Here is a 14,766-nt window from a genome sequence, read left to right as displayed (position 1 = left end):
TTTATACTAAATTTGGTCATGTTGTAGAGTAGCTGAACTTTTATACACTGTTGGTGGGAATGTGAAATGGTACAGCCACTCTGGAAAAAGGTCCAACAGTTTCTTTTAAAACTAAACATGCACCTGCCCTAGGACCCATTAATTCCATTCCAAAATATTTATTCAAGAGAAATAAAAACATATTCACAAAAAATGTGCACTAGGATGTTCATAGCAGCTTTAACTCGTAACAGCAAAAAGTGTATAGTTAAGTGATGGTATAGTCTTATAATGGAAGGCTAACTCAACAATAAAAAGAAAGGATATTCTTAACATCATGGATGATTCTCTAAAACATCATGCTGTTGGAAAGAAGCCAAACACAAAGACGCCATACTGCATGATTCCATTTATATGAAGTTTTAAAATAAGTAAAATAATCTATGGTGAAAAACATTAGAAGAGTAGTTGCCTCTGGAGGTCATGGGAAGTGGGTACTGACTGGGAAAAGCAGTGGGAAAATTTTCTGGAGGATGCAATGTTCTATATCTTGACAAGGCTTTATGTCAAAAAGGTGTATACAATTTGTCAAATGTCTTGAATGGCATACTCAAGACCTATACATTTCAGTCTATGTAAAATTTACCATTCAAAAATTCATAAACAAATATTGAATTCTAGTTAATCATACAAATGCTTGTGTGTTTAAAGGTGAAGTATACTGATGTTCTCAATTTACTCTGAAATGCATAAATAGATTGATGAATGCATAGAGGAATGGATATATTATATATATGATGAAGCAAATATGACAAAATGTTATTGTATGTTTAGTTCATGGGTATATGATTGTTCACAGTAAAATTCTTTCAACTTTTCTGTATGTTAGGAAATTTTTATAGTAAAATGTTAGAGAGAAAGACTACAGGATCTCTGGGGACAGTAGCATATTCTAATCTTAGAATTGATCTCATCCTATACTAGTGTTTCTCAAAAGGTGGTCTTTGCCTTACCAACATAAAACACCTAGGAACTTACTTAGACCCACTGAAGTTTAAGAACTAATGTGCTATAACTCTATCCTGAATGATTTCATTTCACACCCAGGGCTTCAAATGCCACCGCTTCACTGCCAACCCTCAAATCTCTCCACCCCCCCACCCCGGCATTGCCACTTGATATGAGGGATCTTAGCTCCCTGACCAGGGATCAAACCTGTGCCCCCTGCAGTGGAAGCATGGAGTCTTAACACTAGACCCACCAACTCCCAAATTTTGACCTCTCTTAAGCTCCAATTCCCTTTGGGCTGGTAATTTCCATGGGTCTGTCTTCAACTCACCAGATCACATATCAGATACATTTCCCTACCTACCCCTACTTCCCAATCTCACTCTCCTCCCCCAGCATTCTCTATTTTGGGAGAAGGCATCTTCTACCCAGTTGACCAAGCCAGACACTTGAGGGGTTAGTGGTGAAGGGAGAAGGGTCACCCTAAGCTCCTCCTTTTTCACCTCTATTTATTTCAGGTCCCAATGTCTCATAGATTTGGCTTTCCAAACATCTGTCACATTTTACTCTTTGCCCCATGGGCCATCACTGCCTTTGTCCAGCTGTACGATGAGGCTATACCTTCTGAGCCTTCTCCAAGAGGGGAGGAGCTCAAAATACTACAGGCAGTGAGAAAGGATAGGAGGTGAGGCATTTTGATAACTAGACAGAGGTTAAGTAATGTGCCAGCTGGGGTGTGCTGAAGTGGGAATTTGGACTCAGGTAATCTGGCTCCAAAGTGTGTTTAAATCACCATTACTGCCATCAAAGTACTAACCAGGCCTGACCCTTCTTAGCTTCTGAGAACATTCAAGATCAGGTGAGTTCAGGGTGGTATGGCCGCAGCAAGGTAGCAGGATACAAGATTAACATATAGAAATCGGTTGGATTTCTTTACACTAACAATGAAACAGCAGAAAGGGAATGTAAAAAACAATGCCTTTTTAAACTGCACCAAAAATAAATAAATAAATAAAATACTTAGGAATAAACCTGACCAGGGAGATGAAAGACACATATGCTGAGAACTATATAATGTTAATAAAGGAAATTAAAGATGATTCAAAGAAATGGAAAGATATCCTATGCTCTTGGGTTGGAAGAATTAATATTGTTAAAATGGCACTACTGCCCAAAGCAATCTACAGATTTAATGCGATCCCTATCAAATTACCCATGACATTTTTCACAGAACTGGAACAAATAATCCTAAAATGTATATGGAACCATAAAAGACCCAGAATTGCCAAAGCAATCCTGAGGAAAAAGAACAAAGCAGGAGGCATAACCCTCCCAGACTTCAGACAATATTACAAAGCTACAGTAATCAAAACAGTGTGGTATTGGCACAAAAACAGACATAGGGATCAATGGAACAGAATAGAGAACCCAGAAATAAACCCACACACCTACGGTCAATTAATCTTCAACAAAGGAGGCAAGAATATAAAATGAGAAAAAAGTCTCTTCAGCAAGTGGTGCTGGGAAAGTTGGACAGCTGCATGTAAATTAATGAAGTTAGAACACACCCTCACACAATGCACAAAAATGAACTCAAGATGGTTTAAAGACTTAAACATAAGACAAGACATAAAACTCCTAGAAGAGACCATAGGTAAAACATTCTCTGACACAAGTAATCATACAAGTATTCTGTGAGGTCAGTCTCCCAAGGCAATAAAAGTAAAAGCAAAAGTAAACAAATGGGACCTAATCAAACTTAGAAGTTTTTGCACAGCAAAGGAAACCATTAAAAAACAAACAAAAAACTGAAAAGAAAACCTGTGCAGTGGGAGAAAATATTTGCAAATGCTGCAACTAAGGGTTTAATTTCCAAAATATACAAACAGCTCATAAAACTCAACAACAACAAAAAACAACCCAATTGAAATATGGGCAGAAGACCTAAATAGACATTTCTCCAAAGAAGACATACAGATGGCTAATCGGCACATGAAAAGATGCTCAATATCCCAAGTCATTAGAGAAATGCAAATTAAAACTACAATGAGGTACCACCTCACACCAGTCAGAATGGCCATCATTAAAAAGTATACAAATAACAAATGCTGGAGAGGGTGTGGAGAAAAGGGAACCCTCCTACACTATTAGTGGGAATATAAGTTGGTGCAGTAAGTATGGAAAACAGCATGGAGGTTCCTCAGAAAACTAAAAATAGAATTATCATATGATCCAGCAATCCCACTCCTGAGCATATATCTGAACAAAATTGTAATTCAAAAAGATACATGCACCCCAATGTTCACTGCAGGCTATTTACAATAGCCAAGACATGGAAACAACCTAAATGTCCATTGACAGATGAATGGATAAAGATGTGGTGCATATATACAATGGAATACTACTCAGCCATAAAAAAAGAATGAAATGCCATGTGCAGCAACATGGATGCAACTAGAGATTATCATACTAAGTGAAGTAAGTCAGAAAGAGAAAGACAAATACTATATGATATCACTTGTATGTGGAATCTAAAATATGACACAAATGAACTTTTCTACGAAACAGAAATAGACTCACAGACATAGAGAACAGACTTGCAGTTACCAAGGCGGGGGTGGGGGAGGGATGGACTGGGAGTTTGGGGTTAGTGGATGTAAACTATTACACATAGAATGGATAAACAATAAGGTCCTACTGTGTAGCACAGGAAACTATATTCAATATCCTGAGATAAACCATAATGGAAAAGAATATAAAAAAAATGTATATATGTATATAACTGGGTCACTTTGCTGTACATCAGAAATTAACATATTATAAATCAACTATACTTCAATAAAAATAAATTTTAAAAATCACCACTACTCAGTACAAACAGAAATGGGTTTCTTCTTTATTATTTTTTTTGGTATCAGATCTGATTACATTTTTTATGAGAGTTAACACTAGCTGCTGTCACAGACAGATCCCCAAGTCTCAATGGCTTACTGTAACAAAAACTCCTCTTATCACAATGCTCTCCTTGAAGCAGTGATGGAGGAACCCAGGCTCCTTCCACTGTGTGACTTTGCCATCTTCCAGGGACCATCCTCCTATGCATTCAGCCAGCAGATGAGGAAAGAGCTCAAAGGACTGGGTGGGTGAGATGCTTTCTACAGACGAGGTCTGGGAATGGCAAAGTTTACTTTTCGCCAAGTGTACCCCGGGCTGTGTGCCCTAGAGGAAAAGGAAATGGAGTTTGATAAGCACCTAAGAGTTTTTGCCAAAATCTAATTGCTCATAATTCTGATTTACATAAGAAAGGCTCATCAAGCATCTATTCTATACTTCAATTTATGTTGGTTTATGCTTTAACAAATATACACATCCACAGCCAGGTAGTGCACAGAATTTAGAATCTTTCTCAAAAAGGTAAGAATATGCAATTGGATACTTATATTTCCATGTGCATATATACATGTGTAGATATAACTGAATTTGGCAACTGTTAAAACATTATGTTTCTCTTTATACACAATCTGGCTAAAATTCTCTCACATGCTCAAAAGCCCCCCTCAAAACCCTACCCAAAAGGGTGTCAAAACACTTGGAAGTACCCCTACATTGCTTCTCATCTGATATTACTAGAATTAAAATCAAATTTTCTAAGTGCTTCTAAATCAATTTTAAATCTAAAAAGGCAACATAAAATCCTCTAGAAGAAAACAATAAAAATTCTCCAGGGAAGCTAAAATAGGGTAATAAGGGGTATATCCATTCCGTAAGTATGTATTTTAGGTAAAAGTGACATGGGAATTGGCTTCTGGAAAAATGGACTTGTACATAATTCTTCCTGTTTCCTTTTAAAATGACTTGTGTAATACTAGGACAACTTTTTTAAAGCTACCATGTATCAACAACCACATGGCAGGCTCTGTGCTGAGTGCCTTCTGTGTATTATCTTATTTTAACCCCACAACTAACCCCGACATAAGTACTAAAAAGGCCTGGGTCTTTTAGAACGGATAGAGATCAGAATCAACAGTCTAAAGCAAAAACACATACATAACTTGTTTCTAACTCCCACTGACCTCAAGTCCAGCTACCAAGGATAAAACAGAAATAAACCTATGACAACATTTGGAAAATTGACCCGTTTTAATTTCTTAAAAACAAAAGCACAACACAACATCAATTTTTTTTTTTTGCCACCTACAATTCAGTTATACCCAAATACTCTAAGACCAAGCAGAGTCCCCGGCCCAGAAGCAGGGAATTAAAATGAGACGCTGAAGTCACACAAAGGTGAACGCTGAAGATTGAAGTTTCAGCTGCAGGTCAGAAGTCTTCCATTCAAACACACTCTAATTCTTTTCCTTTCATAGTTTGTTAAAATTGTTTTACAGGAAGTTCTTTAAAATAATTTCATCCCAGACACCAGGTTTCTTCAATAATACACAGCCCTGTGACATTTGTGTTTCCATCTGATTGACAGGAATAAAAAGTAATCTTTTTGTCTTTTTTTGGTAGCATAAAGAAGTAAAACTATTAGCCAGATCCCTTTAGTAATAAATGAGGAATGGAGAGATAAGAAAAGACCTGGGCTGTGCCGGGTGCTGGTTTCTACTTGTCTTTCTGAGAGCGTGACTTTAGAAGCATTAAATCACACTCATGGCACGACAATGATTAGTACTAGTCATCATTTTTTGGATGATAAAAAGGAAAATATCCAATGGACATAAAAGTGGTCAAAAGTTGTTTGTTTTTTCACTGCAGGTCAATCCCCCACTCCCAACCCCCCCAAAGATATAAAATGAACATTTAATTGGGATGGTAACTCTCTTGGAGATTCCAATTCACCCAGTTGCTTGTTCCCCACACAAGTAAGGGGAAAAAGCATTAAGTTTTATTAGTAATGTTATAGTAGTAACCAGATGTGTTAATGGCAGCTTATTTCAGGTCCATCAATCCTCTGAACACATGTAGGAGAGCATAGTTGTCGTTCTCCAACTGCCCACATCTGAATACATTCCGCTACCATGGAAACTACAAAGGAAGGAAAAATATATTTATTCCAAGCTTCATTTACTGGGATTTTTAAGCGCCCTCTCTTCCGTAGAGCCCCAGAGTGGTGACAACGTGCTAGGGGCTGCTGTGTTTCCCGGCATGAGCGCCCATCCTCTGAGGGTCCTGAGAAGGATAGTGGATTGGTCCTGGAGCCCTCATGAAAGGAGGGGGCGGTCCCATTGGATGGAACATGTGTGGCCCAAAACCTACAGATAGGAGAGAACAAATCTGTTAGGCTTGTAGTTCTCTTGACAACCTTTCAAACTCTGAATTTTCTAAAGTCAAAACCACCTACACATAAATCAAATTGACATGGGGCTTCAGAAAATGTTGGCTCACAAGACTTGTTCAGGAATGTCTACCTGCATGATTTCCTTGGTTTTAAAAACCTTTCCCCTCAGGATGGCTTAAAACAACAACAACAGCAACAAAAACTCCACAGGTCTCAAGGTATTGCTAGTATGTCATCTGAACCTCTGCTATCTATCAAACATAAACATGCCAATCCTACCAGACAGGATTTGATCAGAATTTGGGAGGTAAGGGAGAAATACGGCTGATGGTAAGACCCTGTCATCATCAACCTCAATGCTTTATACTAAAGTGAAGGGTGTTCAGAAACCAGGACTTTCTCAAAGGAGTATGGGAACTCTGCCCAGGAGAACCTACTACTTGTGATCCACTTACACTGCTCACACCAACAGTGCTATAAAGAGCAATGCTATACAAAGTGCTATGCAGTGAACTGTTTATTACTTGCCACGAACAAGATAAACAGCTTGAGCCAAAATGCAACTTCATCACATGACCAAGCACAGTGTTTAGTTCATCTGACAATTTTTTGGTAACGAGACTTTCTTAATGAATTTACATTCTGGTGCAAACTCCTTATCTTGTTGCATTCAGGTAATAAACGTTTTGTGAGATAACACGCACCCATAGCCTACAGGACTTCATGAAGATTTCCCTATTTCCTAAGAAAGAAGATGAAGTTACCTGGGGGTGGGGGTGGGGCAATACCAGGTGGGGGGGGCAGGGCAATGTTCACCACAGCTGGAGGACCGCTGGGGGGCAGGTTGAAGTAGTTGGCTGAGGCTTCTTCTTCTGCTGCAGGAGGAGGAGGAAGAGCTAAAGAAGAGAAAATAGCCACTTAGAGCAGAAGACAACTGTGCAAGTGTTTCCATTTCCTTGAACTCTTGGGAGGTCCTGCTGGGAGAACACAGCTGCTGGCAGCCAGAGACCTGGGTCTGTTCCAGTATTCATGGAACATCAGGGCAGTCTGAGTGACTAGAGTCGTTAGCAAGCTTCCGGAAGTCGGCACTCACCTCCTGGTAGCCCTGGAACAGGCTCTAGCTTGATTCCAGAGTCTGTGGTTCCGTCCTTCTCCTTTTCTTTTCCTCTGGCTGCTTGGGACCTGGGAGACACAGACACTCACGCCATCAGCACTTGGTCCCACGTTCTCTCACACCTCTGCTTCTCACGTTTCCTAGTCAAAGGGAGTTCCTTCACTCCTTGCCTCTTCAGCACATACTCTTTTCCCATAAATGCCACAATGCACAATGGATAAGAGCAAAGGTTTTGAAACCAGAAAGACTTGGGTTCAAAATTCCCTAGAACTGCTGTAGGGGCTGGAGGAGGAAACACCCATGTGTTGACTCCAGTGCTCAGGAAGTAGTCCATGAGGGCTGCTGCTGCTATGAAAGGTCTCCCTGGCTCCAAGCCAGAAACTCGTTCCGCCTTTGAATGTTCAGGGCATTTTACCTGTGTCTCTCTTATGCAATCACCACTTTCGAATTTATATTAGCTATTCTTCTTCACTAGAAAGTTGCCCAACAGAGGACAGAATCTAGGTCTAATTCATGTGTAAACTCTCATGCCACCTTTCATGCCCTGGCATTATCCTTGGCCTATAATAGCTGGTCACAAAAGACATGAACCTTCAAAGGATCCAGATCACTACACCAAAATCTTGAATAAATTTCCAAAGTAGCATCTTCCTAATATCCACAGGAACGGAGTGCCACAGAATGAAAAATTCTTTTTAAAGGCCCTACTGATTTAAGCCTATTCATCAAAAACTTACTAGTCCCCAGATACTGAAAAGGTTTCTTGAAAATCTCAATAATACTATTTTAATATAGTTTAATGCTCACCTTCCCCATTTCACATTGAGCCTGCGGCCATTGACAATCAACTTATTAAAGGACTTCTCGGCAGCCACTTCTGCAGCCTGCCTTGTGGCAAACTGGATGAAAGCACACTGCTGTCTCTGCACAACAGTGATTGTCCGGATCTCTCCAAACTGGTAGAAGTGATTTCTGAAGGGATACAGGCAGAAAAAAAACGAGAGTTAACAACACACAGACATCCCCAGAAGGTTGAATATGGATTATTAACTCTTCCACTGACTCACCACAAGGCAGGTGGCCCCGTGGTGATCTGCCTGGAGGTGGCTCCCCCCATAGCTTACACCCTATGGTGGGTGCAATGTATTAAGGAAGGGAAAGAAAAATAATGAGTAAATAAAGGCTATCTCAAGGGTTAACATCTCAGGGTTTTTCCCATGGAAGAAAGCAGTAGGTTCCCCAAGGACCTTAAACCCTAGATAAGGGGCTGGCAAACTACAGCCCCCACGGCTGATGAGCCAAGAATGTTTAAAAAAAAATTTTTTTTTAAGCTTGTAAAAAAGGAAAAAAAAAAAAGGAAGAGAAAGAGGAGGTGGGAAAAAGTCTGCCACTCCCTGGGGACTGTGTAGCTCACTTGGACAAGGATTAACACAGACAAGCTACCAAGGGCAGGTTCTACACCTATATGTTTATTCCCCCCCCCCCCCACCGCAAGAGGAAATTTCCATCAGTATCTGCACAGATGTCTCATCTAGCCATGCAAAATACAAGCCAAAAATAACACAAATTTACCAAATACCAATCTCTTTAAAAAGCCAACAAGTTAAACTATGTTTTTTATAATTGCAAAGCGCTCCCTCCCCTGTGTAATTAATCATACTTAGATATGTTCTATCTTTGGAAATTCTAATGGCTATTAGGCCAAACAGAATCTCATGTAATTACTACCCTATGCAAGCATGGAATAAGCACTGTTGGTATTATGTGGCATCATAAAGGACTTTATAAAAATTCCACTCAGCATGAAACTTACTAACTAACCATAGAGTGACTAAAGAAAAATGTACCTTGTACAGAATTACCATGTTTTCGCAAAAAAAAAAAAAAAAAAAAAAAAAAAAGGCAAACAAAAAACTCTAGGGCAGGTGAAAGCAAAAAACTTATAAACTTATATTCACAAACCTGAGATCTGTCTCCGTAATGGTATCACCCAGACCACCAACATACAGTGTGGTGATAGTCTTGTCCTCTGGTGGGTCCAGACGAGGCATTGTTGAAGCCCGCTTTAAAAGTTTATCTGCCACAGGGTCATTGATTCCATAATATCGGTCTTTAATGTTCTGATCAGCAAGGGGGTCATCTGGATCTGTTGGCTTCTCATGTCTATGGTTCAGGAAAGAACAATGCATAAAAGTGAAACAAGGGAAAAAACTGTACAGATACCAACCAACAGCAGCTACAAAAATCCCCTGAAATGGCTTTTGAACTAGAAACCATGGCCATACCAAAACAAAATTATCAAAAGACATAGTATCAAGGGATTTACTGTATCACACAAGGACTTGCTAGCCTAAAAGCCACTCACACAGCCATAGATAGGGTGTCAGAGTTTCCTTATAAAGAAATGTTTTAGGCACAATCCGCTCCAAAACAAAAGGTAGCCACAACATGGTTACCCTTCTCTAGGTCAATGGTTCTTAATGTGTCTGAGGTCTTGCATTCCACTCAGAGTCTGATTGGGTCTATGGAACCAACCTTAGAAAAAGGCATAGTTAATTTTTTGTTGGGGGTAGTCTTCACTAATCTCAAAGTAAGAATTCCTAATCCAGATATCCGGCAGTAATTTTTTAAATAAATTTATTTATTCATTTACTTATTTATTGGCTGCATTGCGTCTTTGTTGCTGTGTGTGGGCTCTCTCTAGTTGTGGTGCACAGGCTCTATGTGAGCAGGCTTCAGTAGTTGCGGCTCGTGAGCTCCGTAGTTGCTCGTGGGCTCCATAGCTGCTCACAAGCTCTAGAGTGCAGGCTCAGTAGTTGTGGCGCACGGGCTTAGCTGCGCCGTGGCATGTGGGATCTTCCTGACCCAGGGATGGAACCTGAGTCCCCTGCACTGGCAGGCAGATTTTAACCACTGTGCCACCAAGGAAGTCCATGCCTGGCAGTCTTGACTCGTACTTACACATTCTCTTACACATTCTTTAGAAGTCTGGCCTTATTTCAACTATGCATTGAGATTCAAGCCACTCATGCCATGACAGCAAAGACTTACATCTTACGTAGAAACTTTTGAGGTCAGCATGGATATTTTATTGCAGGGCAGTTTAGTTTCCCAAGACTTGGTTGTAAGTTTAAGTTCCATTATAAGTAAAAACAATTTAATCAAGCTCTAGTCCTAAGGTATAAGATATATGACATTAAGTGTATAAACTTTTATGTTTTAAAGACAAAAAATAGTTTAAGTAGCACCTCCCCCTTCTTAGATGACTACTCTGAAAAAGCAGTTCAGCTCTTGCCTGTATGGACACTCCTCTCCTCTCTTACATTCTCCTTTCACCCAGAAGGAGCAAATGTGGGGTCGATTCCTTTTGTAGTAGGGTGTGGTCCGGGCCAGTTTGAGCAGCATGTCACTGGTGGATGTGGCCTTCCCCAACATGCCAACTGGTCGTGTTCCATCAGAGTTAGAAATCTACAAAGGAATGATACATTCAAAATATAAATGACACAGACTGTATCAATCCCTTAGAATTCTTTCATTAAATATAATACTACATCAAGCAAGTGGCAGCATACTTCTCTCTCCATATTCTGTGTGTAGTACTCTTTGTTGACATCAGACTTTGGCATGTCATCCTTAAAAGACAATCCTGCGTCACGAACCTGGATGGGCAGGCCTAGAACAAAGGAAAGGAGGAAAAAAACTCAAGATATATTTTAAACCATATCCAAATTGAACGTGTAGATAGAATACATCATTCTTCCTTTCTCTACTTTGCTATTTGGTACCAGAGACTTTATTTTAGTTCAAACTCTTTAGCACCATCAGGCCAATACTACTACAGAGCATTCTAAGAAATTATCCAAATTCCTGAGTTTTCATGAAATTTCATGAAACACATGTTTTAGAAAATCTTTTAGATGAACAAACTTTTACTATAGTCAGATTTGATCAGCAATTAACAATAAATCTAGCTTTTATTATACCATGATTTATTTAAAATAAATACAAAAAGTGGATTATTTTTAGGCTTGTCCTACAGATCCTCTGGATAGTCACAGTGATGTAAGGGTCACTGTATTCCAGAACCAGAACACCCCCTAAACAAACATACAAATAACATTAAACAATATGTGACCAGGGCTCTGATTAGCAGAGTTAACTTTCTGAACATAAATAAACTTATATTTTCCTTTTCCCTCTTATTATATAGTAGAAACTCCTGTTGAGAGAATATTTTTCTCATAAATAAAAACTCATCTGCAGTTAAAAAAAAAAAATCATTCCCAAAAGCAGTTAACAGTGTATTAGTCCTAACAATACAGTTGATACAAAAATCTAAAGCATGGTTTTTGGTAGGGATTGTGGGGAAAAAAAGCTTTGGATCTAGAAAGAAGCCCAAGGCAAAGAAACTACCTATCATAGCAACAATGCCTTTAACTTACCTTGGCTACAAATGTATACAGAAAGGAGGTTTAGGCCAGTGCTGATTAATTACCAACTTTTCTGTAAGTCCCTACTGTTGTTCAGAATTTGGGAATAACCTAGCATGGTTCTTTTCTTCTTGGAAAAAGCAGAGCACAGCAGACACTCCAAAGTGGGTCAGAACAGGAGAAGGGGTGAGAAGTGGGAGAAAAGGAGACTGGTGCGTTGTGTAGAGCAGTTGTGCACTTCAGACCTACGGGACAGGGCAAACATACCATACTCTAGGTCCAAGAGGCAGGTCTGACAGACATTCTTCAATTTACTGCACGTCTGGCACACTTCGGTCTTCTTGAAACGCATGCGGACCCCGGGGCACCAGCGAAACACTGTGAATGGCCTGGCACAGATCTGGAACACAAAATTAACCCACAGAGTGTTAATGGTGCTGATCTGGACAATCAATCCGGGCGATTTAATAACACTGAGGGGTTGAAAGAAAGGATCCCTGAATCTAGGGTTTAGAAGAGATCTTAACAATCATCTAGTCTAAACACCATCTGATGTTTCAATCCTTTACAACACCCTTCCGCAGTAGTTAAAAAACTCACATAGTACAGAAATAAAATACTCAAAATTCAAAGTCCTCCCCACCCTAGAGGTCACCACCATTAACGATATAACCCTTAATCTTTTACGGGGTGGACAGGGAGTGTCATTTACTCCTCTGAGAATCTTACCACGGCTATGGCCATCCTCCTCAGCTAAAATGCTCATGTGCATAATCAAACAACATTGGGTGTATACACTCTCAGGGGGTGCAAAGCCCACCCACAGACACCAAGTTAAGAACCCTCACATTAAAGGGCTCCTTTTCTCACCCCTACACTAAACAGTTAACAGCTAATGAACATATAAATGCTACATGAATGTTTGTGTAGCACTCACTTTTATAAAACGACTTCAAACCTAAGCAAGTTGAAGAGAAAAGGAAAATAAAATTAAATCATTACTTTTTAACATACTTACTTTGCACTCCTTCCCATATTTTTCTTTGGTCTGAAGTAGAAAACATAGAAAAGAATGAGTTACAGAAAGAAAAAAACCTGATGCCTGCTTCTTCTCTAGATAGGACTCAAGAAATGTATCTGGAAATCCCTGGCATCTTAAAGAGAGGTGGAAAAAATGCACCCTTTGCGGGGTGGGGGGGTGGGGATATAATCTAATCACGTACAAGTTATAACCTCTTAAGAGTCTTATGGATCTAACACCAGGTAAGTTATGTACCTTTCCACAACCACGACTCTTAGATTCAGTTCTGGCTCCCAAGTTCTCCCCCAAGAACAATTTCCTAATGGTTTTCAGCTCCTAAATCAGGGAGGCTGCAGTCATGGCCAGCCCATTTTACAAAGTTTAGTCTGAGTTAACTACTATAGATTCATCCTGGGCTGGTCCCCTGTAAATAGTCAATCAATACCTCTAAGACTGATCACAACACAGCCCTAATCTAATTGTTAAATGTTAACTGCTGCTAATTTTACCCTTATTTATAAGGATAGAGAGTACCTTATACTAAACATATTACAAGGTGAAGAGGCCAAAAGGCACTTGATTAGGAGTCAGGAAACCTAGATTTCAGTCCTGATTCTCCTCCTAATTTGCTGAGGTCCTCGGAGTCAGAATAGCTGAACTTAAATCCCAGCTCCACACCTTACTTGCTGTATTGAAAAGACATAAACTCTCTTTGCCTCTGGTTAACAGACCTATCTCCTAGGTAAATGCTCAATGAATATTAGCTATTATTATGACTCCTACATCACAGGACTGTCGCTGACTTCCAAAGGGAGAGAACAAGCATGACAGTCCTTTGCAAATTCGTTGTCTGTGGTTAGTAAAGGAGCACCATTACTTTCTCTTGGCTAAAAGAAACACATCACCGACAGTGTGTAAGTATTACAACATTGACAGAACATACTTAGGCAGTAAGTTCCGTTTCACACACACTCACTCACCATTCGGATATATGGGTTTTCTCCAAGACACGTCTGGCACAGAATAGGGAAGTCCTGTTGACAATGGGAAATCTGGTTGAATGCCAGGCTCCGAAGACCCTGCCATCTCGGCCGCAGTCGTGGGGCGGGGGGAGGGGATGAGGAGCGAGGCTGGGGAACAGGGCAGGAACCCGAGGTGCAGCAAGGGCCGGGTCGCGGGAAGGCGCGCTGTCTGCACTTCCGGCAGGCGGCGGGAGAAAACACCCGCTCGAAAAGAGTGGAGGGACTAGGCATGGAAAGGCGGCTGCTCCCGGACCCTGGCTAAGCCCCCTCCCTCCAAGCCCACAGGAGGGCCGCCCTCCGGCTTCCAGCCGTGGCCACGTTAGGCCGCAGTGCGGGCTTCTCCCCGGAATTCCCTCGGCTGCGCCGCAGCCACGTCCCTGCCCGCCCGCTGGAGGCCTGGCCTCGCCGCCTCCCCGTCCTCCTCCGGCCGGCACACTCACCGCATCCTCCCAGTTCTGCCTGTTGTAGGTGTTGGAGCCCAGAGAGGTCGCCATGTTGAGAGCGTCTGCAGGGAGCCGCAGCTTCCGAGTTGGGAGAGAGCGCCGCCACAATCCCGTCAGGCTCCGAGGCGGCCTCCGGGCAAGTCGACGCCTTATTTACGCGTCTGGCGCGCCCTGGGGGGCGGGGCCTTGTGCGTCATGGCGTCGACCCCTCGGAATTTCTTCACTTAACAGTTGGCTTCCTGGTGCTTCTTTCGAGCGGTGATGATGGGGGATGAAAAGTCACAAGTAAAATTGGTTTATTTAAAAAGTAATGAATGAGGGGTTGGGATTAAAACAGAGTTGGTCCCCACTGAGGGCTTACTATTCCAAACGGTGGGGGAACATCATGCCGTGACAGTGTCTTATTTAATTCCCTCAATAAGCCCTCTATAGGATTGCCAGATTTAGCAAGCAAAAACCCAGAACGTC

At 41.1% G+C, this 14,766-nt stretch overlaps 1 protein-coding gene across 2 annotated transcripts; it reads right to left on the bottom strand.

The window, feature by feature from the left end:
- Nucleotides 1-3,876: 3,876 nt before the first annotated feature.
- RBM22 (RNA binding motif protein 22) lies at nucleotides 3,877-14,427 on the bottom strand. Of its 2 annotated transcripts, XR_009053115.1 has the most exons (12): nucleotides 14,296-14,399; nucleotides 13,814-13,867; nucleotides 12,831-12,860; nucleotides 12,080-12,212; nucleotides 10,955-11,055; nucleotides 10,678-10,850; nucleotides 9,345-9,545; nucleotides 8,190-8,354; nucleotides 7,362-7,450; nucleotides 7,033-7,164; nucleotides 6,059-6,242; nucleotides 3,877-4,206 (listed from the first exon to the last, which is right to left on the bottom strand). XR_009053115.1 is itself a non-coding variant. In XM_057730883.1 (11 exons), exons 1-11 carry the CDS (start codon nucleotides 14,347-14,349, stop codon nucleotides 6,112-6,114), a joined length of 1,263 nt encoding a protein of 420 aa, XP_057586866.1. In that variant the 5' UTR covers nucleotides 14,350-14,427; the 3' UTR covers nucleotides 5,109-6,111. The 2 variants fall into 2 exon arrangements, 1 of the variants encoding a protein (XP_057586866.1); XM_057730883.1 differs by lacking the exon at nucleotides 3,877-4,206 and having other exon boundaries at nucleotides 5,109-6,242; nucleotides 14,296-14,427.
- Nucleotides 14,428-14,766: the final 339 nt, after the last annotated feature.

This window comes from Hippopotamus amphibius, chromosome 1 (genome assembly GCF_030028045.1).
Source record: "Hippopotamus amphibius kiboko isolate mHipAmp2 chromosome 1, mHipAmp2.hap2, whole genome shotgun sequence".
Lineage (NCBI taxonomy): Eukaryota > Metazoa > Chordata > Mammalia > Artiodactyla > Hippopotamidae > Hippopotamus > Hippopotamus amphibius.
This window is presented reverse-complemented; position numbering and strand designations above follow the sequence as displayed.